The following is a 27,023-nucleotide window of genomic DNA, read 5'->3' as shown; positions in this document are numbered from 1 at the left end:
TCTAAAACAGTCAAACTGAATTTTTTTATTATTATTATTTTGTCAAACCATTCGACTCTTCACTGCCTTCAAGTCATCTATTTATCGTCGTCCACGCGACCCCGCCCCTCCGGACAAGCCCCGCCCACCTGAGTCGGCGTCTGAGGGTCGCAGTGATTCTTCAGCGCTCACTCCGCTCAGCCTCCGACGCGCTCGCAGGTGACCGAGCCGCAGAACTCCCGTGATGCCAGGAGACGCGGAGAAGCTGCGCAGGAACACGACCATCGACTCACCAGGTGAGAGCGCGACGCTTTGCTCTTCATTGGTTTTGTTGTCGCCGTCAACGTGGTGATCAACGGCACCTGTGGGGGGGGTGTCACGTGACCTCGCCAGAAACGTCAAACTATTTCACTTCTACTTCTGACCAGCGTTTATTCCAAATAAAGCAGGGTGGCGCTTGTTTCGAGCTTTATACCGCCTTATTTTAGCGTTAACTTTAAGTGAGTTTGCGAATCTGTATGCATTTTTAAACAAAGGACGCGTGTCCTTCTCCATACTTTTCTGTGTCTTGGTTATATTTAGTGATGTTGTGCTGCGACGCGTTGCCAATGGCGTCAGTTGCGCCTTGGTCAGGAGGTTCGTGTTGGTCACAGTCACAGCAGGGGGAGCTGCCGGACCCTGTCACTGGTGGGGCCCCACGCTGCTGTTGCTCCCAGCCTTGTTTTGAGTGGGCAAATGGAAAGGAAACGGATTCTATTATCATTGTCTGTGAGTCACATGAATCGTCACGACAGGACCTCAGCAAAACATAATATAAATGTTTTCAGTGATGAAGTTTTGATCGTGGTGCGGAACTTTCTTTACTCTCTGTCACCTTATTGTCAACAGCGATAATGTTAGCAGGAACCATGCTGCCTGCACGGAAAGCTGCCTGTTGAGATTTACCTTGTAGAGTCATGTGTCAAACCCGAGGCTCGTGGGCAAAATCCGTCCCGCATGGTAGCAGTTTGTGGCCTGAGGGAGCAGTGCATGAGGCGCAGGGTTTCCGCGACGTGTAATCTGCCATGGCGCACAGTCACAGCTTGTATGAGAGGCGCCATAACGTCAGAATAATGATCTCTCTGTTTAAGATGAGGTCTCATGTCAAACTTAAAATTCAATGGAAACATCGGAAACAGAGGTGGACATGGTTGTAGTCGCCACCTCTCATGACGACAACTGTTCCCCATGTTCACTTGGTTCTCCCAGGGAAAAAAATCATCACTAGTTGTTGGATATTGACTTCACAAAATGTGTGGCATGTCTTTCATGAGCCAACACAAAAGCTTGGAATATCTTTTAGAACCCACCCTCCCACACCTGCTCTCCCTCCAGGCCAGTCACCACCTTGACTAAAGCAATTTCCATGGGAAACCCAGGCCATGTAAATGAAAGACAAACTGACTTGCTGTTGTCGAGTTCCGCGTGCCGCTGATGATTTCAGTGGATGGCAGCGGAGAAATGCAGCTAATACTTGGGTGTAAATAAAGTTAAGTAGAGCTGATGAGGATGAAGACTCAAGACAATACCTGATGAACGTTTTATTTCTGACAACCGTGTAAAGAAATCCAACTAAAATGGACGCCACTTATAGCTCGCCATGTGTCAAACACCTTTCAAGATGTTTCACGAGTCAAAAAGGACGAGGAAAATGAACAAAAATTAAATGTACCTCCCGTCGTCGCTGAATCTTAGTGGCCAGTTCTATGAACTGATATGGAACTGCTCCAGGAATACACTGTGGTGTCCAAAGGGGAGTACGAAAATATCATTACGCTCAAATGTCGGATACTTGATCACCCGACATTGTTTCGATATTTTTGCTAAAATATTACAGTACTTGTGAGGTATTGTCTTGATATTTGAAGTTGTCTATATCGATATTTAATACATAGATACTTGTGCTGCATTTGGATGTTTAATACTAATGTTTTCTTGTTGCACACTGGAGTTATTTTGCTGGTTACGGAAATGAATCATTCCTCTGCTGGAGTGAGAAATTGTACTGGAAGTGTATCTGGACTGACGTCATAGCAATGAACTTGTTTTCATTCACATGAAATGCTACTGATTTCCCCCCTAAAAACGATGGCTCTGTATTTACAATATACTATAACATATCACAATGTATTGTATCACCTGTCTTGTATCGGGATACAGCAAGATACCTGCCAATACACTTACTTTGCAGTTCCGTCTGAAACTTAAAGCGGCTGTCGGCGATCCGTAAATGTTTGCTTTTGGCGGCGCCACAGGTAAATGAGTGTAATTGCAGGCTGTCCTAAAACTGGGTCTCCGGTCCTGCCCCCCCTTCGCACCTTTGTTTATGAGGAAAGGCCGTGACGAAACAGTGAAAAATATAATCACAGAAAGTCATATACACAACACTCTCCAGCTCATACTTGCAAAGGCAACTTCATTCGACATCAGAGACGGAGCTCCGTCATGCAGCCAGTGAGGAGAGGCAGGATCCGGCTGCAAGAGCGACGGAGCCACATGATAAAACCTTATTTTGACTGCACCTTTCAGACTGAAGAAAAGGGGAAAGTTTGTGGTGACAAGAGACAACAACCCGCTTTTAGTTATGAGAACTAAATCTCCCTCCCTCACATGTCTGGCTAGAATGCATGGAATGAACACTTGAGTTCCGCGAGCCACGGACATCAGTCGTGCTGTTTCTTAAGTTATTCTTCCGTGAACACATGCAGATAAACCTCATGCTCATCTTATCAGCTCTCATCGTTGTTGACAGCGCTGTAGAATAATAAAGAGGAAGGAGCGGCGTTTTTTCCTCTGGCTTTATTACATTGTGACTGTCATGTGTTTCAATAAGCAGCAGACAAACAGCGATCAGTGCGTGAGCATCAAAACTTCCGTTCACACATTTATTTCCAGTTGACTGTGGACACAGGCGTCAGAGTTAGAAACTATTCTTCTTCAGTCAGTTCCAGAACAACCGTCAGGGACGATGAAATGTGGCGCTGGTCGCGTCTCTCAGCAGCTCCGCAGATCAGAGGACTCATGGACATGACATATAACATGTTACTTCAGACTTGTCCAAACCATAAACACTGCAAATGACAGTGAATCGACTATTTGTCTGATAAATACTAGCGGACGTCAGCCACCGACGGCTAATGTCGGAGCAAAAACGTTTTGCTGGATATATCTACACTATACCGTGTTATAAAATGACTAACAGACACACGTTTGTTATCTCAAAAATCAGTTCCCCGCATTTGATAACACACCCAAGACCCACAGTTAGCATAAAGAATGCCTACAGGCCTTATTAGCACCGTGGCTAATCGGTTCGGCCAGCTACATGTTCACTGTACGCTTCGACCGTGCAATATGACAAACGGCAGACAAACATCCATAACTGTGTTAGTGCGTGACCAAGTCATTTTCACTGGCAGTTAATTCATTGAAAAACTATTTTCACCATACACAAAGTATATCATCCCGTTTTAGCACCACAGTTCACTTGTTTCGCTGCTAACATATATACACGGCACTCATATACAAACAACAAGCATATAGACATTTTTCTATGATTTGCCAACACAACAGAGACAACAGTGAACACAAAACTGACTTACAAGTCGAGTGGAAACATGGCCACTTCAGAATCAGAAGAAAATCCGTTGGTAGCTCTCAGTTCTCTCCAGGCTGTGAATGCATCTATATTGACTCTTTTCAGAGATCTTACTGTCGGTCTCACGCTTTCTCTTCTTGGACTCCTCACTACGAACTCTTGCTTCTCCCATGGTGTAAATTGAACTCTGCTCGCTGCTGAGGTAGCGCTGCCCCTTTGCCGTGTTGCGTTGGGGGTGGAGTTGGGGCTCTGATGTTCTTGGACTCCTCACTACGAACTCTTGCTTCTGCCATGGTGTAAATTGAACTGAGGTCGCTGCTGAGGTAGCGCTGCCCCTTTGCCGTAAAGTGTTGCGTTGGGGGTGGAGTTGGGGCAGTGACGCCACTCTCATAATACGCCTCTAGCTACCCGCCAGGAGAACGTTACATACTCCAAAGGAGCGTTTAACAGAGAGCTGGAGGGTCTGACTCCAGGACTTTGGACTGTTCAAAATGAAACCTGTCATCACAGGAAATCTGAAAATAATCTATTTATGTCTAAATATAACACATTGCTGCTTTAACTGAAAAATATTTTCTAACTGACTTTAAAAACTCTCACCAGACAGCAAGTACTGTGTAACGAAAAAAAAAAATATATTGTTTGAAGAAAACCTGTCCACTCAAGTTATTTTATACACTTAAAATACGCATATTTGGTTAATAATTAATGATGTTTTGTTGAGGTTCGACAGGCTTTTATAATCTGAGCGCAGATTAAAAAACAAAACATGCATGCAGATAGAAGGGAGCTTGACAGGAGATCAGTTCATGTTGGTGCCTGATGTGTTCGCTGGTTGTGTTTTTCGTCACAGACATGCTGACATTAGAAAAGAGGGAAAAAAAGAACATTCTCTGACTCCACATCTCATTACAGACGAGCGTATACAGTGGTGGAACAAAGTTTTGGGTCACGCCACAATCTATAACAATATCATGAAAAATCCTTTTTTTCCGTTTCAGAAAGTGTGGTTGTTCATACGAACACAAATACAAATGATATACAGTAATTTCCGGACTATAAACGGCTACTTTTTTCTCGTCGTCTGAACCCTGCGGCTTATATGACGCGGCTAATATATTGATTTTTACAGGCTAAAGAGCCTCATGCTGCCAAAATATTGAGCTGCAGCACATCAAACCTATGACATCACAGGTGTTTTATTGACCTTAAAGTGCTCAAAATGTGCTGTTTTCGCCTGCATGTCCGCGGCTCCGCCCACAGAGCCGATCTCCTGGAGGAACAGAGACGAGAAGCAGCAGCTGAGACCGGCTGTGGTGTCTGAACCTTGTACACATGGGTGAAAACACCACATTTGAGCACTTTAATGTCAAGAAAAGATGTGAGGAGCTGATGATTCCAGTTCAGAACATTGCCCAGTTTGTTTCATGAGTCAGTCTCTGTGCTGGAGCCCGTTTTCCAAACTAGTTTAGAAGTGATCCTCATGCATTTTTAAGGTGCACCACTGACCTTTCTATGGTGCAGACGACACCACTGCACCTGCGGCTTCTAGATGAACAAGATCTGTTTTCCTTCTTAAATTCAGAGAGTGTGGCTAATATTCCGGTGCCATTTATGGTCCCGAAATTACAGTATTTTATGTTTATTGTTTGCAAGAAACTCTCACAAAACTACAGACTCAAGTAACTGTTTTTCTGCTGCTCCGGTGCCATGCAGAGAATTATGACCCGGAGCAGATCCGCAGGTCTTCCCGGGCGCCGTCTCAGTCGGACAGACTGTGTGTCGGATTCCAGCAGCCGGAAATGGGAGCAGCGGAGACGCCGTCGCCCGACGGGTCGACGCGACACTACTGTCACCACACGCCCAAGGGTTTCCTGATGGTACACAGAGGGGCTCACGGAACCTCGGCGCGGTCCACGCCCTCGCAGTTTGGAGAAGAGGCGTGGCACGAAGGAACCTCCAAGACCACGATCAGAGCAGAGAACGAGGTGGAGGCCCACCGAGAGGCCAACAACTATAAGGTTGTACACAAGCCGCTTCAATGTTTCATGATGCTTGGATAGAAAAAGGAGTGTTTTCTACCTCCAAACTAATTAATAAGTAGATTAAACTGACAATTTTGTTCTCGGAAGCCTTCACGATCTTTTTCTTATTCTTTCGGCTTCTCTCTTCAGGGGTGACCACAGCGGATCACCTTCCTCCATCTGTCCTCTGCTTCCTCTTCTCTCAAACCTGCAAACCTCATGTCCTCCTTCACCACCTCCATCAATCTCCTCTGTGGCCTTCCTCTCCACCTTCTGCCTGGCAGTTCCAACATCTCAACATCTTCATCTACCAATGTACTGGCTCTCTCTCTCTCCTCTGTACATGTCCAAACCATCTCCATCCAGCCTCTCTGACTTGGTCTCCTAAACACCTGAGCACATGTGCTGTCCCTCTGATCCTATCATCATCCTGCTCTCACTCCCAGAGAGAAGCTCAGCATCTTCATCTCTGCTACCTCCAGCTCTGCCTCCTGTCTTCTCCTCAGTGCCACTGTTTCCAAACCATACAACGTTGCTGGCCTCACCAGCCTTTTGGACACTTTCCCTTTCATCCTTGCCGACACCCTTTTGTCACACATCACACCTGACACTTTTCTCCAGTGATTCCATCCTGCCTGCACCCTCTTCTTCACCTCTTTCTCACACTCTCCATGGCCCTGGACAGTACTTCAAATCCTCCGCTTTGACGGTGTTTGATATCTACTACACACAAACAATCTGTGCTCCTTTCACTGCAACTGTCTTGATAGTCGTCTAGTTACCGACTACCTTTTTAGTTTACCACTATGTTTGTTTGAAGTGAAGCATAAGCTTCTTGGCTGAGGCACTGATGCTTTATTTGTATGGCAATATAAGATTCTTTTGGAAAAAAATACGCTACAGTTGTTTCACTTACTCTCAAGCGTGACGCATGACACAGCGGCACAAGACATCAAATGTCATCGAGTTCCAGCAGCTTTTTAGAGAGACGACCCACTTGTCACTCTCCATCTTCGAGATAAATCAAAAATGTTTCTCTTCTGTTCAGTTCGGCTTCAGAAAATGGAAGGGAAACGTAACGGAGAAGCCGATTGAAGATCGATCGGACGTGGTCAAAGAGCTCTACTCTGACCTGAGCATCGTGAAGCCTCAGGAAGGTCGGTGCTTTCCTCCCTTCTCCTGCGAGGACCACCGACTCAGCAGAGGTGTGACGTTGCTCTCGACATTGTTTCAGGCTCCGTGGTGACCTTCGGCAACATCGTCTACATATTTCTGTTTGGATGGTGGCTTTCTTTCATCTACGTTCTAGTTTCTCTGGTCATGTTCCTCACCCTCATTGGGATTCCTTACGGTTTGTATTCTCAGCTCTTTTGCGCCCCCCTGAGGGCAGTATAGACACTGACGCTCATGCTCTCGTCGCAGGGAAGCTTTGTTTGCGTTTGGCCTGGTACTTCATTTGGCCATTTGGGAAGTCTGTGGAAAAGGTAAACCATGGTGTGACCCAGTTCAGTCGGGTTAGTTTCACAGATTCCACTCCGTTTGAAGATGGGTGGCGCCGTGAGCAAGTCCAGCAAGAGGCCACCGGCGAGCGAACGCATAGCTGACGAGAGGGACGCCGGGGACCATCGAGAAGTGGGGCGGGAAAAGGACTCTTCGCCGCTCCTGGTGTCCTCGCCGATCCCTGTTGAGATCCCTGTTCCGGAACGATCCACGAGGAAGTGTTCCAAACATTGGGTAGGAGTTAAATTATTTCAGGATTATCGGTGTATTAACAAGCTGCGTGGGTTTGACATGGCGACTCCTCCACACCAGTTGATGTGACCTCTGTTGTTAGGACGCCCTCCCTGTGAGGAACTCTGGCCATGTACAGCTGAGTGGGGATCCGGGGGCAGACCCATGGCATGCTTCTGTTGACCCTCTGTTGTCCCTGTTCCACTGGTCTACCCTAAAGGGGACTTTTGCCTTCCAAGCACAGCGCCCCCTGGAATAGCACCTACTTCTGACAGGGTCTCCGGAGCTGGTTGTGTGACGTCACTGCTGTCTGCTTGGTCAGTAGAGTGACATGTCGTCCGAGCATCACCTCCAGTGACTGGGGAGAAGCCCCTCCCACTTTGATATTGACCTGATGGAAAAACTACTCAAGACTTCATGACTCAGTGTAGAGTTGCTCAAGAACTTATACTGGAAAAGAGAGCTGGAGGTGTTTGCTGAGGAGAGGGACGGCTGGGCCTCTTTGTCCTGGCTGCTGCCCCCATGATGTGTGTGGATAAGTCACAATAGATGGAGCTAGCTTGTATTATTTGTTGAGGACCGAAGGGTTCCCCACACATGCTCAGCTTTCTAGACAAGATCCAGACGGGTTGTTCTCCTGACACGTTGTCTCCATGATGGTACATGAAGTGGTTGCTCCATTTCTCACCTGTCCATTTCAAACCATGTTACAGTCACTGATCACTTCCATATGGTCTTTACATTGGTATTGCTGTTCACCATTATATCCACCAGGGGGCGCAGCCCACAGCCAAAAGTTTATGACAAACTCCAAAACCAACATGGCGACTGTTGAGTCAGTATTGATCATGTAGGTTCTGCACAAAAGAGGAAACAGAGGCGGCGGTGGTTAGTGAGGCTGTTAAATATGTCACCACTGGAGGACGGAGAGTTTCCACCATTGTTGCGTCTTCTTCGTGTCTCATTAGAGCTACGTAGCGTGGAGTAACAGCAACACTGCCCCCCATGGTTTCCTGTGGTACTGCTCCGTTTGGAGTCAGTAAGCCTTGTGGAAACGTGAAGATACGGAGAAAAGGAACGGACAGAAGTTTCCGTCTATATCCAGATCAGTGCATGATATTGAGCATGATCGGGGCCTTAAGACCTGGACAGTTTTGAAGGGTTACTTCTCTGTTTCAATATTGTAGAGTGTGAAATGGGATTCTGTCACTGACTTGTGGGAACCTCTCCTCAGTGCCGGGTCAGCACATACGTCTGGCTGCTCGTGGGCTTTCCTCTGCTGGCTCTGTGCCACGCTTTGGTCTGCGTGATCTCCTGGCTGCTGGTCTTCACCATCCCCGTGTCCAAGATGAGCGGCCGCACTCTAGGCATCGTCCTCCTCATGGCGCCGGAGGATGTGAGGATACACCGGCTGGAAAAGGTCAGTCCGTCTGCAGCTCAGCTCAGCTTCCTTTGTTTTGCTTTTTGAAGCTTGATGGATTGAATTTATTGAAGGACTAGTTTTGAGTGATTGTTCTGTTCTGTCATACAAATGTGGGCCATTGTTCACCCTAGGCAAGGTTCAACGTTTCTCACCTGTATCATTATAAGTGTATTATTCTACTCAGATGTGATATCAAGCCTGATAATAACCTTGAATATGAAGTAATTTTCTTCCCCTATAGAGAGTCGGGGGAGGGGAACATTCTGGTCTGAAGTTTGCCCTGACCTCTTCTGTTCTGTTCCAGACTGTGGTGTACGAGACCCGAGTCATCCTCTGCTGCTACCATGCTTTCAACTTGTACTACTACAAGTACACCGTCCAGGGGATCAACATTTTTGCCCTCAGTATCCTTTCCTCTGGTTCAGAAACTGTCGTGTCGCCTGGTGTTTTCTCCTTAAATCCTCTCCAGATTTGCTTCCTCTGGTCGTCATCACCTTGATCATGGGCTACGCTGACCACCACCACAACTACTTCAGTCCAGAGGCCAAATTTGCTCTGGCCATCACCTCCATCATCCCGCTGTCCTACTACATCGGCATGGGCATCGCCAGGTAGTGCCGGACAGAGTTGGCGCCTCGTGGCGGGTGGTGCGCCGCGTGCTTCACGAGTTTTCCTCTCAGCATTTCTGCGCAGAGTAACTTTGCCGTGGGTGCCGTGGTGAACGCCACCTTCGGCTCCATCACGGAGATGACCTTCTACATCACCGCACTGCTGCAGGGACATCGCGCTGGAACCAAATGCTACGAGGAAATCGTGAAGGCGGCGCTGACCGGGACGATTCTGGGCTGCATTCTCTTCATACCGGTAAGTGAGCGAAGGCTTTAGCGCCTGAATAACTTGCAAGTTAGTGCGACTGGTTTTGACGACGGCGCCCGAGCAGGGAATCTGCATGATCATCGGAGGCATCAAACACAGAGAGCAGCGCTTCAACAGTCGCTCCGCCGGCGTGAGCTCCGCCCTGCTCTTCATCTCTATCGGGGGTACGAGTCACTGCCACACGTCCGTCCGGACGTGTTTGAGTAACGCGTGTCTCTTGTCGCTGTCAGGTGTGTTCGCTCCAACTCTCTTCTCCAAGACGTTCGGTAACCTGATGTGTGACAACTGCTACAATGTACCTGGAAACGTGAGCGTCCCATTTGTCTGCAAGGACTGCCACTACGACACCGTGGGTTTTACAGCTCCCCGCTCCTCAGTCGTTGACTTCTAACATCGTGAATCTCTGTCTCCAGACTCATGCAGACCCTCACTTGATCCTGTCGCACATCGAGTAAGAACGTCTGCGCATTGCTCTCGCAGCCAGTGCGAGCTAAAGGGCCTGTGTCTCCGCAGGCCTCTGGTGTACAGCATCTCCGTGCTGTTGCCAGCGTCCTACCTGATCGGCCTCATCTTCACCTTGAAGACCCACTCCCACATCTACGACATTCACATCAGCGACGGTCACGGGGGCCACGCCCATGGTCAGTATGCTCAGGATGTGGAGGCTGGCGGGATTCTTTCCAGCAACGCTTGTATAAACGCCAGCGTTGTCGCCACCGGTCACGTCATCACAGGTGTGTGGGTCTTCTCTGGTGGGTTTGAGCACATCTGTCTGCATGGCTGCTCTGCATGGCGACCAGTTAGGTATGTGCTTCTGAAGCCCCGCCCACTTCTTTGTTCACATGTCGCTATGCTGGGATATGGCTCTCAGCTCTCCTGTTGAATTACACATGCTGAAGAGAAACCAGCATGCTGCTTCATCTGTTGAGGGATTCCAACTTTCCGCTTTTCCCCAATGGGTTTCACCATTCCTGCTTCGCTGCTGCGTCTCGCTTCTCTTAAACTGGCGAGGCTTCATGAAACAGTGTCCTCATTTTCAGAGCTCAGCAGGTGGCACCCTTTGTTTAAAAATGATGGGTGGTTTCTTTGAAATGGTTGTTCAAATTGTTATAGCACAGAGTGCCATCTAGTGGCCTGTAGCACTGTTTCATGAAGCCTCATGAGCCCATCACTGCCCTTGATCACCCAGTGGCAGGGATTTGAATGAGTCACTCTAACTGGTTAAAGTAACCATCCATTTCTGGTTGTGTTTTTTTTCCCCCCGAGCCAAAGTCCAGAAGATAGTCCAGAGGTTTGAGCTGTGTGAATTTGTCCCAATAATCGGCTCTAAAACTGGCCGAGTCCTGACTCTACATTTGCAGACAAAAGTCTTTGTTTGGGGAGAGTCCACTGCTCCCGACCCGAACTGCGAATGTAACCCGTTGAGACGTGATCTGACTGAAAGACAAGGAAGGGAAGGGAGTTTTGATGCTTGTTGATTTGAAGAGTATGTTGGAGTGGTGCAGGACATGTGTGTCAGGTGTGAGACAGTGGTGAGGTGTGCTGCAGGTGGAACAGAGGAGTTCAAGGTGGAGGTGGGACTGCACCAAGGCTCAGCTCTGAGACCCTTCTTGTTTGCCATGGTGATGGACAGGTTGACAGAGGAGGTTAGACAAGAAGCCCCTTGGACCATGATGTTTGCTAATGACATTGTGATCTGTGGTGAGAGCAGGGAGCAAGTGGAAGATCAGGAAGAGAGGTGGAGGTTTGTCTTAGAAAGGAGAGGAATGAAGGTTAGTCGCAGTCAGAGGGAATCCATGTGTGTGAATGAGAGGGAGCCAAGTGGACAGGTGAAGTTACAGGATGCAGAGATAAAGAAGGTTTGTATGGTTTGGAAACAGTGGCACTGAGGAGAAAACAGGAGGCTGAGCTGGAGGTAGCAGAGATGAAGATGCTGAGCTTCTCTCTGGGAGTGAGCAGGATGATGATAGGATCAGAGGGACAGCACATGTGCTCAGGTGTTTAGGAGACCAAGTCAGAGAGGCTGGATGGAGATGGTTTGGACATGTACAGAGGAGAGAGAGAGAGAGAGCCAGTACATTGGTAGATGAAGATGTTGAGATGTTGGAACTGCCAGGCAGAAGGTGGAGAGGAAGGCCACAGAGGAGATTGATGGAGGTGGTGAAGGAGGACATGAGGTTTGGAGGTTTGAGAGAAGAGGAAGCAGAGGACAGGGGGAGATGGAGGAAGATGATCCGCTGTGGCCACCACTGAAGGCCCAGAGAGAAAGAAAATTGAAGAGTAAATCTCACTTCCATTAGCTGCCGTATTCATCTGCTCCATTCCATCAAGTGTCCCGGCATGTGCCACTTGGTTCCATGAGCAGCAGTCGTGTTCCTGTCAGACGACAACGTCCGTCTGAATTTACAGAACACAACTAAATCCAATGTGATAAATAACGAATTTGGACACTGAAAAAACGCCTGGCTACTTCTGACCCGCCGCTCGTTCTTCTCTCCTGCTCTCGGATACAAAAGGCTTTGACGCTGAGCCGAGAGTTGCGTGATGAATTGTGCTTTGGTTTGTGCTGAAGGAGGCCATCATGTGGTGCACTGGTCCCGCTGGAGGGCGCTGCTGGTGCTGATTGTTGCCACGGTGTTGATGGCCTGCTGTGCGGACCTCACCACCGAGAACATCGAGCCCATGCTGAAGCACTCGTCCATCTCTCAGGTGGGTCTGACCTCTCAGCTGAATCGAGCCATTTTTAAACCTGCTCTTGTGCTTCTTCTTCTTCCTCCAGTACTTTATTGGCGTCACGGTTTTGGCGATGGTGCCGGAGCTCCCCGAGATCGTGAATGGGATCCAGTTTGCCCTGCAGAACAACATCAGCCTGAGGTAAAGCTCCCGATGCTCCAGTGTGAAACACGCTCTGGTGCTGACGGCTGTGATGTTCCCTCAGTCTGGAGGTGGGAAGCTGCATTGCCGTGCAGGTTTGCATGATCCAAATTCCTCTTCTCATCCTCTTCAACGCCTTCTATGTGAGTTGAAGCCCCTCCTTCCCCTCTCTGCCTTCCCCACCAACCTCTGATCTACCTCCTCCACTCTCGCAGGACGTTGGATTTGTTCTGGTGTTCAGCGACATCCACCTGTGGGCCAGCATCTTCAGCGTCATCCTGGTCAACTACATCTTCATGGATGGGAAGTGCGACTACTTTCAAGGTGAGTCCACCACCGTCGAGTCCATTTCATCCCGATGAAACGATGTCCGGTCCGTCACAGGCACGGCTCTGGTGGTGGTTTACTTCATCCTCCTCGCCCTCTACTTCTTCGCCCCCTCTCCTCGCTCCTGCTGACCTCCTGACCTCAAGTGACCTTGTGTAATTAATTCACTGAAAAAAAGTGTTTGTACAGTCCGAGACTGCTGTTTTGTATTGAGATGAATTAATAAATAAAGGCATCGATGTGGAAAACATGCCTCCGTGAAGCACAGGTCTTTGAAAATACCACTGCTGTTCTGAACCCGCCAACATGGCGGAGTTCAACTGCGACTCTTGGAAAATTCACTTTGTTTTCCAACTCTGTGGCGTGGAGTGAACGGTTATTAGTCCCGGGGTTGAGGACGTCCTATTTATCCCTTCAGGATTCGGAAGGCATTTTTTTATTATTGTTGCGACCAAAAATGCCTGATTTCAGACTCGAACTTCATTTGCAAAAAGCAGAGCTTTTGAAGTGCAAATCACACGCACGCTTAATAAATGAATGTAGATGCTAACTAAACAATGATGCTAACATATGTCCATCTTTTTCATGCTGATGTTCGGTGAGTATTTCCGGGCTATTTTGTTCGGGAGCTCCTCACAAGGGGCGGAGCCTAACCGAGGTTTGGATGGGGCGGAGTCTGAGAGGTGAAGGTGTGTGTGAGCGGCTCGTTCAGAATCAGAATCAAATTTATTGCCATGGTCGGTGAGGATCCCACCAACTAGGAAAGTGCTTTGGAGTAAAGTGCTGACAAAAAAATAAATAATAAAATAACCAACAAAGGCTGACCACGAATTCAACAGTCTGACGGCCGAGGGGAAGAAGCTGTTCCTGTGACGGGAGGTTCAAACAGTCGCTGCTGATCTGTTCCACAGTGTCGTGAGGGATGTAGAGGCTCAGAAACAGCCAGGAGAGAGATGATCTGGAGGTCGGCCATGTTTGTTTGCGTCCGCCCCGTACCGTGTTCGAGTGACGCTGCACGAGTCGCTTCCGCTTTTGACTTCCTTCTATTCTACATTTCAATTGTGGGAATTTGAACATTTATGAATGAATAAGATCAGAGTTAACACATTAAAATCTTGACTTTTTCACTGTGCGACGGTAGTAAAAAGCAAAGCTGGTCGACAGAGCTGCACAGTGGAGGAATATTTAACATGCACCAATTAACAGTCCAGTATTGAGTTCACGAATAGTTCTTTGTGACACCTCGGAAAATTGTTTCTTTAATGCATGAAGAGAAATAATAATGTGTTTTGTATAATAGCGTTTAATGCGTGCATGAATGAGTTACTTGATTTTACGGTTCATACAAGTCTGTCGGAACATGAGCGGAGAGAACACGTTTAGACAAGTTGAAAGTGTTGGAGTTGCAAGCGTCAGTCCAGCAAGTGGCGCTGTATCTCTCCATTTCTTCTCCACCATGATCAATGTCAGAGGCTTCTGTCACTTTGAATTCTTGTGTGTGAGAACGAGGGAGCGTCCGTGAGTAATGTTTGTAGCTATATTGCTGTTAGCAGACAGTGCTAACACTGAGCAGCTACAACTTATTTATTTACTGAAAGTTAGTTGGCATGGTCTAAAAGCTTGTTGACTGATCATAAAGACTTGCTGTTTAATTTTATGTTCATCTTAAACACACAGAGGAAAGAAATATTATGGAACCAAACAACGCAGATGAATGGCGTATAGTTTGTTTACACACTGTGATGTCGTCATCTAAACATCCATGATGGAGACTGAATGAGATTGAAATGATCATGACCCCAGAATACGATTTAAATACACATTTTATTTGTAAATAATTCTTAAAATAGCTAAAAATTAAATGAAACTCTTAAACCTTGGGAACAAGTGACCCTCGGATGAAAGCATGATGAATCGAGGCAATGAGGGAAGTAAAAATCCATAAAACCTGCAGTCAGTTCAGGCACAGCAGCAGAAGATGCATTCCACAGTTGCTGGTTTGAAGGTGATCCAGCTCACCTCAGTCTCTCGATGAGCTCCTGTGTGAGTCCCAGGTTCAGCAGTTGCCTCGAGGAGAGCGACGGGAAATGTGGGAACGCCTTGAGGACCTTCTCCCAGCAGTGTTCCAGCAGACTGGGCACCACCAGCCAGATCTTGAACAGGGAGTCGGTCCTCCTGTTCTCCTGGATGTTTACCACCCCTCCGTGGATGTACATGCAGCCTGCCTGCGACAGGAGCAGCAGTTAGCCAGGACTCTCATGGATGCGAATAATTCCGTAGTTTGGTTCGGAACATCATCAAAGATAATCCACGTGTGGACCAGATCTGGCCATGGCTTCGGCCACATTTGACCTTGTCACAACCTTGAGGACTGGTGACGTGGACAGGGTGTGGCCCGCCTCTTACCCTCGCGTAGCTGGATTAGCACCCACCCAGCGTAGGTGGAAGATGAATATTTCAGTGGCTAATAGTGGGAGAGACCACCGGGCTGCTCAGTCCCACCACAGCAGCTTAAAAACACCAGCACAGTGACCCGTCAACCAGCAGGAAAATAAGTCCAGGAGTGGAGGTTTGTTTTCGTACCTATGTCGAATAGCTAAACCTCATCATCTCGGATTGATTCTTCATCTCATGTTGAGTGTACTTTCAAAAATACACTTGAGTTTTGTCCTTTATTCCCACGTCAACTGTCATTACACCAACACAGTCACCTGTGTTTGGGCAGGACAGTTTTCTCCACCTAACCATTCTGCCCTCTACATGTATCACTTCCATAAGCCTCAGTAATGGTCCTCCTCTCCTTCTGCCTGCTAGTTCCATGTCTAACACCCTTCGTCCAACATGTCGCCATCTCTCTCCTCTCCACCAGTCCAAACCATCTGTCCTCCCTAACTATGTCTCCAAACTTCTTCACACGTCCATATGATGGGCTCATTTCTGATCTTGTCTTCTCTAGTCCCTAACAATGAAAAACCTGAGCATCCTCAACTCTGACTCTTTACTCTGCTTCCTGTCATTGAGTCAGAGGTACTGCTTCTGAACTAGTGCTGTGTTTAAAAAATCGATTTTCCGATTCTGAATCGATTCGTACATCAATTCCATAAAATCGATTCGTAGGTCCAAAGATCGGATTAATTAATTTACGTTTTAACACATATTCTCCGGGTGAAGTGCGCATGCGCGCACCTGGGACACCAAAGTCAAAACAACATGCCTCCTCACAGTGGCAATACTAGCAACGTTCAGACGCGACCAAACCAAAAACGCGCTCGACAAAAGCATAGCAATTAGCACGTATGCCTAATGGAGGTACTGGAAGTGTTGCAGTATTGCGGAAATATGACCCACCTCACGAGTCACGTGACGCGACATCACCCTGCGCTCCTGTCCAAGCCATCCACCGGGCCACAACAAATGAAACTCGAGCGAACTTTACCACTACCGGCTAATTCTGCACGCTCTGTCAAAATAACTGAAGCGATTGCGGGCTTCATTTGCAAAGATATGCGCCCGTCTTCCGTCGTTGGAAACGAGGGCTTCAGGCGGCTAATGAAAGTAACATTAAGGTGTCTCGCAAACGTCTGTTATCCCAAACATGCACCAGTCAGTCAAAGAAAACGTGAAAAGTAAGCTTCAGTCAGCAGTCAGGGGGGCATTACAAGTGATGCGTGGACATCTTACATGAATCTGACAACTCACTATATTGATGAGGAGTGGGACCTCTTGTCGTATGTACTACAGACCACATAGAACTGTTTACATACTGAGCAATGACCGTCAGGTTGCTGTGAAGTCAGTAACCAGCACTCTGTTTACATTTTCAGTGGCTGAGAATATCTTTTTTTCATTTTGGTAATAAAATAAAAACGTATTAAACAGCAGCATCTTTTGGGTGAATTTTTAATGTCATATTTCTAATAATGCACCAGTCCCATGAGCAGTCACATCTGGCCTTCTGTGTCTGGATCTTTATTATCATTTACTATGAATCCTTCATTCATTTCCTGTTGAATGTCAATATGATACTAGTATTAATACGTTATGTAACTTGTCATGTGATTATGGCAACAGCTCAGAAAATGGTTTAAATACTAACCTGAATCGAGATCGGATCTGATCGAATCGAATCGAATCGTGATAATCGATTCTAAGTCATGAGAATCGGAATCGAATCGATTCTTGAAATTAGAATCGATACCCAGCCCTATTCTGAACCAAACATCCTGGCAGGTCTCACAACTGTCCTATCGTCTCTACCTGCCCCACCCTCCCTGCACTCTCCTCTTCACCTCTCTTCTCACTCTCTGGCCATCACTCTGACTGACCTCTCATTCACACACTCCTCCCCAGCGTACAGATCACTATATGGTCCGCAAACATCATGATCCATGGAGTCTCCTCCCGAACGCCATCTGTATATATGTCCATAACAATAGCAAACAATACGACAATGGAACCGCAGTGCAAAAGCTCCTGAATAATCAGTGCGGTGTTTGAAAACTAAAGACAAGAGTTTTCCAATACAAAGATGAGGAAGCAAGGTGAACAGCAGAGGAAGAGTACAAGCCTCTATCAAGTTAGAAATCCATCTTCATCTAGTGAGCAGGCCAGTTGGAGAAAGCTGTTTCTCATTATTATTTATTTATATCATTATTAATATGAATCTCAGTCAAAACCATGCTGCAGCTGTGAGTGTGTGAGAGAGACCATCAGGCTGCTCAGTCCTACCACAGCAGCTAAAACAGCTTTCCAAAGTCCAAAAGTGAAAGTTAGTCACTGTAATTCACTGAAGGGGCAAATCGCTTGCTCAGAGAGCCATGGAATCAAACTCCTCACAAACACGTCACTCTGTCTGGCTACGGATTACGGTTGCGAAGCAGAGGCACTTACAGGTGTGACGGCAGCGCAGTGGAAGTAGGCGGGCTCGGGCATCGCCGCCGGCAGCTTGACCCACTGGAAGGTCTGTAAATTAATCTTCCACAAATCCGCCAAGATCATCTCGCCGTCGTAGCCCCCGCATATAAACACATCTGTCGAGCAGAGGAGGGAAGGTCAGGCGAGGGGGAACCTGCCACGTCGACGAGAGCCACCGAGAAATCTCACCGTTCCGTATCTGCACACAACTGTGACATCTCCTCGGAGCCGGGTAGCCTGCAAGTCAGCGAGCTCTTGAGCTGGTGTCATGAAGGAGCAACGGACGGGTGTCCAACACTGACCTATTTTGTCGTGAGGCTTGGTCGTGATCTCCTCCCAAGAATTCGTCTCAAGATTGTACGCGTGTATCTGGGGGGACGAGAGTAAGAGGTTTACATGTGGAAAAACAGGAAGTCATGGCACGAAAAAAAAAAAAATTCTGTCGATGTAAATCGACAGAAGGCGACTCTCAAGGATGCGGCTTCAGCTCCAGAAGGACACAATTTCATTCAGTCATTTTACATACATGTTATGGTTTTACGCTATTTAAAATTTCTTTACTTAATAAAAATGTTTAAAAAAAAAAAAAACCTGACTGACAGTGAACAGCATGACGTCAGCAGCAGGAGGCGCCACTTACTGCTTAAAACGCTCAAACACGTTTGCTGTTTGAACTAAAGAGTGACGTACCTAAACGCGGCACCGTGAGGCCAGCAGTACCGCTGCCTGCCGACAGGGGCACTCTTGTAAAGATTCTTCTCACTCACGAGTTGACAGGTGGATGATAATTATCATAATTGTTCAATATTTTGGCCCTCAAACGATCTTTAATCCTTCAACATATCCACCGTATCACTGTTGGATGGATGTCTTTATTTGTGTTATGTGTTTCCTGCTTTTGATTCATGGGAATCAAAGATGTTTCCTTTTGGCAGGAGAGTTCAGCTGCGCCTCGGTGGAGGAATTCCGTCATAGCTGTGTTTTCAGCAAGATCTCGTGCCTTTCTTTGTGCTTCAAGTCGACATTTCTCATGTCATGGAAAAGCATCCTTTTGGAATACGCTAAATAATGTATCACTGTCTTTACGCTACCAAGATACAATGTAATCCAGAGCAGTACCGTCCAGCGTTTACTTCTCTGTCGACCATACTACCGTTTTTAATGGTACAGAGTTGGGTTAAGGTGCAGCAGCTTGTTGATGATGTGACACTTCAAACATAAATCTGCCTCACTGCAAGTCGCTATGTAGTACACACACCTGACCTGAAGGTGGCGTGACGCAAGTGTAGAAGAGGGGCACGGAGACGACAATGAAAAGTACATTCTGAGCCGAAGATTCATCTTTCCAGAACAGAATGCGCATTAATGTAGTCCGCCATCTTGGATTTGGTTTCTAAACGCTTTCGAGGGGACCGTACACGTTGGTTTGGGGGGAGTACAGTAGTATAGAAAATTCCGCCACTCGTGAACGCATCAGCCACACGCATCCGAGACACGTAGATCAGCGCTTCACTCGAGACAACGACGTAAAAACAACATGCACCTTGTTTGTTTCAGTCTGATTAGCTAAAGCTAAAGCTTCATCTATGGTGGCCTGAAGTGGACAAGAAGAATATTTACTGAAGTAAAAGAACATTTCACTTAAAACGGGTAATAATCCTGTGTCACAGATAGGGCTGGGTATCGATTCTAATTTCAAGAATCGATTCGATTCCGATTCTCATGACTTAGAATCGATTATCACGATTCAATTCGATTCGATTCGATCCGATCCGATCTCGATTCAGGTTAGTACTTAAACCATTTTCTGAGCTGTTGCCTTAATCACATGACAAGTTAACGTATTAATACTAGTATCATATTGACATTCAACAGGAAATGAATGAAGGATTCATAGTAAATGATAATAAAGATCCAGACACAGAAGGCCAGATGTGACTGCTCATGGGACTGGTGCATTATTATATAATATGACATTAAACATTCACCCAAAAGATGATGCTGTTTAATACTAATGCATTTTTATGTTATTATCAAAATGAAAAAAAGATATTCTGATCCACTGAAAATGTAAACAGAGTGCTGGTGACTGACTTCACAGCAACCTGACGGTCATTGGTCAGTATGTAAACAGTTCTCTGTGGTCTGTAGTACGTACGACAAGAGGTCCCACTCCTCATCAATATAGTGAGTTGTCAGACTTGCGTAAGATTGCGAAGATGTCCACGCATCACTTGTGATGCCCACCCTGACTGCTGACTGAAGCTTACTTTTCACCTTTTCTTTTACTGACTGGTGCATGTTTGGGATAACAGACGTTTGCGAGAAACCGTAACGTAGTGTGGCTCTGTTACTTTCATTAGCCGCCTGAAGCCCTCGTTCTCAACGACGGAAGACGGGCGCATATCTTTGCAAATGAAGCCCGCAATCGCTTCAGTTATTTTGACAGAGCGTGCAGAATTACCCGCTCGAGTTTCATTTGTTGTGGCCCGGTGGATGGCTTGGACAGGAGCGCTGGGTGATGTCGCGTCACGTGACTCGTGAGGTGGGTCGTATTTCCGCTGCACTGCAACACTTCCAGTACCTCCATTAGGCATACGTGCTAATTGCTATGCTTTTGTCGAGCGCATTTTTGGTTTGGGCGCGTCTGAACGTTGCTAGTGTTGGCACTGTGAGGAGGCATGTTGTTTTGACTTTGGTGTTCCAGGTGTGCGCATGCGCACTTCACCCGGGGAATATGTGTTAAAACGTAAATTAATTAATCCGATCTTTGGACCTACGAATCGATTTTATGGAATTGATGTACGAATCGATTCAGAATCGGAAAATCGATTTTTTGAATACAGCACTAGTCACAGATGCTTTTTTTAGTAGCCTAACCAGAACTAAACCAACCATTATCATCATCGGTACCTTGTCTAGAGGAAAGGACGTCCAGGAAGTCCCGCCTCCCAGGATGTAGATCCTCCCACCATCTTGTGCAATTTCGTGCCTGTACCTGAGACACGACAAGGTCAGGTCCGGTAACGCTGGCAGACAAAAGAGATGAGCTGAAGCAGCAGTACCGCTCCTCCGGGAAATCGTCCGGACGGTTGTTGGGCTTCAGGTGGATCCACTCCCGCGTGGTGAGGTCCAGCCGGTGAAGATCCGTGCTGTAGATGTAGCCCGTCGTGCCCCCGAAAACGTAGAGCAGACCGTTGATAATCACCATGGCCTGGAAGAAGCCAAACACCTGAGGCTCGCTGGCCTGCAACACCTTCCGGAGGTGAAGGTTACCTGTCCATAAATCCTGTTGGGCTTCTTCCCGTGGCAGTCCAGCAACGACCAGCGCTTGTACTTCAGGTTGCACACGTGAACGTCGTTGCCGCTGTTTTCTCCGAACGGTATTCCGGTGCCTCCGAACACCAGCAGGTTGTTTCCATGTAGGACCGCTGGAGACACATCACGTCAGACTCACTCACCTCCACCGGCGCAGAGAGAGAGAGTGGCGGTACCTGACATGGACGCCAGCTCTCTGGGCATGAAGCCCTCGGTTTGGATCTGCCGCCAGCGGCCGGTGGCAAAGTGGTAGCGCCACAGCTCTCTGAAGAGCGGGTGGTCGTAATCGGGGTTGTATCCTCCGAATACATACAGGTTAGTGTTGTCTGCCACGCAGCGATGGCCGCTGCGGGCAGGAGGAACTTGGTGACCTGGAGGGAGAAAGGTCCAACATCAGCGTCAACAGGAAGACAAGAAACATTCTTATATCAAGCCAGGAATGATAAAAGGTCACAGCATCTTCAACCTCCTGCCACTCTGTCAGAATCTTGCTGTTTATCTCATTAAACTTTCACAACATTCAGGACCAGGATCCTGCGCGATGACGCAACAACGCATCGCATTCTGCCAGAGCAAAATTGAAACCTAAAGCGGCTTTCGATTCATTCCTTCTCAAAAACAACAGTCTCTGGTTTAATGAGACTGAAAAATTGGCCTCCTCTGTCGCACCCTGGGAGGGTGTGAGGAAATGATGACTTGCCCCAACATTTAGTTCGATGTGAGACGCCGCAGGTGGATCTGAACTGACTGTGCTGTGTCCATGAAATATTTACATACTGTAACTCCGAGACAGAGAGCACTGCATTTATAAACGGACGTTTTTAAAAGTTTCAGACTCAAAATCTGGTCGTTTCCGTCTCCGCGTAAAGGACACCTGAGAAAGGCTGCTCATCAAGCTCGGTGAATTGAATAGTTATTTCTTATCATTCCGAATGTCAGGCTGGGAGCGGCGGGTGTTGCTAAGCGTCAGCTGCACTAACAGCCTGCTGCAACCAGCACTCTCACTTTCATGAGCCCAGAAAACTCTCCATGCTCCGTCAAGTGCTGGAGCTTTGAATGGCGCGTTTCATTCGAAGGTGCTACCCTGCACAGCATTGTTCTGTGCATGTGCTGCAGGATGCTAACTTTACATGACAGAATGAAAGAACCTCCACAGCAGACGTGCTGCTGCGGAGTGAGCAGGGAGGAGCGGACGCATCACAACCAGCGGGGCTTCATCAGAGCTCTGTCACACTTGATCGGTTGTTGCGATCACGCTAAAATCTGCCGATCATGATCGGAGCATACCTAATGCTAAACATATCTTAAAGGAAGATCAACACCAGGGAGGCCAATAATATTCACAATGTTACCATGTTGTTGAGCCGCTTCAGAGCTAGCAGAGTCATTTTTATTTATGTATTATCTCGTTCGTACAAGATAATTATTACGTTCATACAAGAAAAAAACATGTTGTACGAGATTATTATTATGTTCATACGAGAAAAAAAACACGTTCATATGAGATTATTATTATGTTCATACAAGAAAAAAACACGTTCGTACGAGATAATTGTTGCGTTCCTTTAAAAAAAAAAACACGTTCGTACGAGATAATTATTACGTTCGTACAAGAAAAAAAACACGTTCGTACGAGATAATTATTACGTTCGTACAGAAAGAAACACGTTCGTACGAGATAATTATTGCGTTCCTTTAAAAAAAAAACACGTTCGTATGAGATAATTATTGCTTTCTTTTTTAAAAAACACGTTCCTACAAGAAAAAAAACACGTTCGTACGAGATAATTATTACGTTCGTACAGAAAGAAACACGTTCGTACGAGATAATTATTGTGTTCCTTTAAAAAAAAACACGTTCGTACGAGATAATTATTACGTTCGTACAAGAAAAAAAACACGTTCGTACGAGATAATTATTACGTTCGTACAGAAAATGACACGTTCGTACGAGATAATTACTATGTCCGTTCGTCCGATGTGGTATGACTGGAGACCACCGAGCTGATGCTCCGACAGCACCTGCTTCTCAATGGATGGACACGATGGTGCTCTGCGCAGCATCTCGAGACGCTGCGGACTGTCAGAAGACCATGTTAAGAAGCTCCAGGATGACAAAGTCTGAAACGCATGTCAGTTAATTCATTTTACTTGGCCTGTAGACGGGACAGTCTGGCATTTAAACGCTCAGTCCATTGAGAAACGGGTGCTGTCGGAGCATCAACTCAGCGGTCTCTGGTTCACCAAACATCTTTTTTTCTCACACACGAACTCCAACCGTCGTGTGTCGTCCTGGAACGTAACCAGCGTGAGAAATGCCGGTGACCTAGAACTAACCGGTTTGATTCCACGGCAACACCCTTCAGATATTTATTGAATGTGACACGCTTTCACTTGTCGGTGATGTCGTTACAACTGTTCAATTGACCTGGTCTTTTTAATTGAGGAAAGACGTAGAGTAGAGCAGACACACAAAACAGCAGTTGATGTTGCCTGGATGTAACTCCAGTTCTAAGAGTACACTGACCCAGGCCTTCTCTCTGCTCCTGAATCATGACCAGCAAAGCTCAAAGGTCCGCCCTGTGTCAGACGTTCAAACCCTTTATGATACACGTCGGTCCCCATAAGGTGTTTGGATAATACAATGAGAAGGTTCCAGTCATGTGAGACTTTATCATAGAGTCCCTTTAGAAGAACTGCCACGAGCTACTTACTAGTGCAGGGCCACTCAGCGCGGCAGCAAAAACATAGTGCAGTTCGTGTTATTTATGAGCACATTTATCAGAATAATATTGATTTGTTGTGGAAGGCGACAAACCTCCACTGTCTCTTCATGTAAAATGGTTGACTGCTGTTGTTATGACCATCTTCAGAAACACACTTTTGTGTTTGGGAGGCTTTTGTGAAAGTCGGGTAAACGCATGGCGGCTCGTACTGTAATTTAAACTGAGCAAAATGTTGTTGTAGACGGTAGTGATCTTGTTATTTTGGTGCCAGTACAAGAGCACAACGCGAGTAATTTGTCATCACCTTATTTGGATTAATAAAATTGCAATAGCTTGAAATTGTTATTCAGTTTTTATTGAATACAATTACAATAACTTTAAATTGTTGTTTTTTTTAAATAAAATAAAATAACAGTGCAATTAAAAACTTTCTTCTAGATAAAATACAATTAATAAATAAAATGACAATACTTAAACTGTTATTCATATTTTGACAATACCTTTAAATTATTACTTTTTTATTAAATAAAATTACAGTGCTTTTGAATTGTTTTCACATTTTTCGTTCATTGTTGTTTTTTAAATTAAATTAAATAACAGTACATTTAAAAACTTACTATTATTGTTATTAATTTCTTAATAAATAAACTGACAATACTTAAATTGTTATTAATATTTTTGACAATACCATTAAATTATTACTTTTTTAAATAAAATTACAGTGCTTTTAAATTGTTTTTACATTTTTCGTTCACTGTTGTTTAAATTAAATTAAATAACAGTACCTTTAAAACTTTCTATTATTGTTATTAATTTCTTAATAAATAGACTGACAATACTTAAATTGTTACTAATATTTTTGACAATACCTTTAAATCATTAATTTGTTTTTAAATAAAATTACAGTACTTTTGAATTGTTTTTACATTTTTCGTTACATACAATTGCAATACTTTTAAATTGTTGTTGATATATTGTTTATTGACTCGGTGAGACTCGTATCTTTACATTTATGCCTCTGACAAGAATGTTTTTATTTATTCATTTTTATATAATAATTAACTTTTATTTGTATTTATTAACGACGACAGTCATGACCATGTGACTTTCATACTCCAGCGGTGTCAAACGTCACTATTGGACCGTTTGAAACAGTTTTGGATGAAGTGGGGAGTAAGTTGAAGTACTGCAAGTCACTAAACCTCTGGAACCATGACGACCCTCGAACACACACACGCAGAAAGCATGATGAAGAAGCTTCTCATGTCGACAGCGGAGCCTGTCTTGTAAGTCAGGAGCTGGTGACAGGAGTTCAGGCGCTGTTTCCCAGACCTTCCACGCTGCTTCTGAGATTCATCTCAACCGGTTTAGAGTAATAACGAGTGCGACTCGGATCAAGGCGAAGCTGCTTCTATCTCACGCAGCGGGCTTGTCGGTTAAAATCTGGACTGAGACGGTTATGAGAGCGCGACTGTTGTTTACAAACAGCTGTCATGGTGGTGGTGGGGGGGAGTGTGGGGCAGACCTGCGGGCGAGTCTCCGTGCACGGGCCTGGAACTGACCCTCTGGAATACGGTCAGCGGGTTCGTGTCGCCATCACCTCCCGCTGCCGACATGGTGGCACCGGTCACCGATCGGTCCGACCTCGCGTCACTGCCCACGAAGCACGATCTGCTTCAGCCGCATGACTGTCAACAAGCCCCTCTCACTGCGCTTCCTGCTACACTCGGAAGTGACGTTGTATTCCCCCGGTGCACTTCTGCCACCTGGCGGTTGGGAGTTCGCCATAACACCCGCCGCTCCATCCACAACAATAACATCCGTTTAGTTATCAGTTAAAACACGTGCGCCCCACATTTTCTTTTGTTTTTCTTGCATTCAAGGTGAATATTTAACTCGTGCTGCAGTAACTCTAACGCCCAGTTCAGTCTGACGTATTTCCACATATTTTGACAGGTTGTCACCCAAACGCCTCTGATAATGTGATGATGACTATTCTCACTCACACAGTTCCATGGAAGGAGGCGTTGACTAATTCCAATAATAATCTGTCATTAATTCATCATTTCTGTAAGTGGAACAGCTGAAGGTAAAAACAACAAATTACCATCATTCAGCCTGTGCCTTAATTGTTTCACACTTAACCAAATGATCTGGCAAAGTCGTTGTTTTCTCAACACAACTTTGTTGACAAGGAAGATAAGACGCGCGAAGACACCACAGTGACATGATGAATTCAACAGTGAGGATGATGATGATGGCAGGACAGAGAGCCACACCTGTAGACCGAGTCGGTCTCTTCTCTCCAGATTTTTTCTTTTTTTTTTTTGCCCCACTAGTCCTTCCAGAAGTTGTTCATCATTTTGTTTATTATCCCTTGCTATTTTTATTGTAAACATAAACCCTTCAATGTATTTGTTTTAGAGCTTTTACAGTTTCTTTAAAAGTATTTTCTTTCACATTCTGTGTGTCTTCTGTGCGAGTCTCTCGCATGTTTCACATGTCTCGCATGAGGACTCTTGCATGTTTCTCATTGCCGCAACCCTTTCCCCAGCCTCTCACCCTAAAACTAACCGCCCAAAACACATGGCTAACCTTAACCTGGGCTCTTGACTAAACTTAAACCTAATAATATTGACCTTGTTGTTTTGAAGTCTTCATCCTCAAATTCAGGTTTAACCTTCTGGGGTACGGCAAAAGGGCCCCACAAGTAGGTGTTTTACCCAAAATTGGTCCGTGCTCGGAAAGATATGCTTAAACACGCACACGCACGCACACACACACACACACACACACACACACACACACACACACACACACACACACACACACACACACACACACACACACACACACACACACACACACACGTCATGTTTTCACTTCATAGTTCATGAGTCGTTGTTAATGCTGTGTGCTTTGTCTCACTTTTTTTATTATTCTAAAAATAATATCATTATCAACATTGCCCTACTAGGCCTTTCAGAAGTTGTTCATTATTTTGTTTATTATCCATCACTATTTTAATTGTAAACATAACCCCTTCAATTTGTTTTAGAGCTTTTAGAGTTTATTTAAATGTATTTTTTTCTTTCACATTCTGTGCGTCTTCCTTTTCCAGTGCAGTGTTGTCATTAAAAAATGAATAAAAATAGTTTTGAAAAACCTATGTATTGTTGTGTTTTAGTATGTTA

The 27,023-nt window shown here is 45.9% G+C and overlaps 2 protein-coding genes across 3 annotated transcripts; one reads left to right on the top strand and one right to left on the bottom strand.

Moving 5' to 3' along the window:
- The first annotated feature begins 132 nt into the window (after positions 1 to 132).
- Positions 133 to 13,111, top strand: cax1 (cation/H+ exchanger protein 1). The gene is made up of 19 exons (XM_053862488.1): positions 133 to 275; positions 5,333 to 5,637; positions 6,689 to 6,797; positions 6,875 to 6,991; positions 7,063 to 7,124; positions 7,186 to 7,374; positions 8,606 to 8,791; positions 9,099 to 9,198; positions 9,264 to 9,405; positions 9,475 to 9,658; positions 9,735 to 9,834; positions 9,901 to 10,019; positions 10,084 to 10,121; positions 10,184 to 10,311; positions 12,243 to 12,379; positions 12,450 to 12,544; positions 12,609 to 12,687; positions 12,760 to 12,868; positions 12,929 to 13,111. The coding sequence occupies exons 1-19, from the start codon at positions 224 to 226 to the stop codon at positions 13,000 to 13,002; spliced, it is 2,325 nt and encodes a 774-aa protein (XP_053718463.1). The 5' UTR covers positions 133 to 223; the 3' UTR covers positions 13,003 to 13,111.
- Positions 13,112 to 14,613: 1,502 nt separating this feature from the next.
- klhdc10 (kelch domain containing 10) lies at positions 14,614 to 25,543 on the bottom strand. Of its 2 annotated transcripts, none has more exons than XM_053862618.1 (9): positions 25,355 to 25,543; positions 21,280 to 21,474; positions 21,062 to 21,216; positions 20,851 to 20,999; positions 20,699 to 20,777; positions 18,088 to 18,154; positions 17,975 to 18,022; positions 17,762 to 17,901; positions 14,614 to 15,096 (listed from the first exon to the last, which is right to left on the bottom strand). In XM_053862618.1, the coding sequence occupies exons 1-9, from the start codon at positions 25,443 to 25,445 to the stop codon at positions 14,887 to 14,889; spliced, it is 1,134 nt and encodes a 377-aa protein (XP_053718593.1). In that variant the 5' UTR covers positions 25,446 to 25,543; the 3' UTR covers positions 14,614 to 14,886. The 2 variants fall into 2 exon arrangements, with proteins under 2 accessions (XP_053718593.1, XP_053718592.1); XM_053862617.1 differs by having other exon boundaries at positions 14,617 to 15,096; positions 20,699 to 20,783.
- Between the last annotated feature and the right edge of the window lie 1,480 nt (positions 25,544 to 27,023).

Source organism: Synchiropus splendidus, chromosome 4 (genome assembly GCF_027744825.2).
Source record: "Synchiropus splendidus isolate RoL2022-P1 chromosome 4, RoL_Sspl_1.0, whole genome shotgun sequence".
Classification (NCBI taxonomy): Eukaryota; Metazoa; Chordata; class Actinopteri; order Syngnathiformes; family Callionymidae; genus Synchiropus; species Synchiropus splendidus.
Note: the sequence above shows the minus strand (reverse complement) of the source record. Positions and strands in the feature narration are given on the sequence as shown.

Bases quoted from the DNA above. Each gene is read 5' to 3' on its own strand.
- klhdc10 (XM_053862617.1), bottom strand. From the start codon at position 25,445: ATGTCGGCAGCGGGAGGTGATGGCGACACGAACCCGCTGACCGTATTC. The intron at 21,000-21,061 runs GTAACCTTCACC...GGCTTCTTCCAG, and splicing joins CCAACAGGATTTATGGACAG to GCCATGGTGATTATCAACGG. The intron at 15,097-17,761 runs GTAAGTGCCTCT...CTCCTGTCGCAG, and splicing joins ACTGCGCTGCCGTCACACCT to GCAGGCTGCATGTACATCCA.
- cax1 (XM_053862488.1), top strand. From the start codon at position 224: ATGCCAGGAGACGCGGAGAAGCTGCGCAGGAACACGACCATCGACTCA. The intron at 7,125-7,185 runs GTAAACCATGGT...CTCCGTTTGAAG, and splicing joins TTGGGAAGTCTGTGGAAAAG to ATGGGTGGCGCCGTGAGCAA. The intron at 12,869-12,928 runs GTGAGTCCACCA...GGTCCGTCACAG, and splicing joins GAAGTGCGACTACTTTCAAG to GCACGGCTCTGGTGGTGGTT.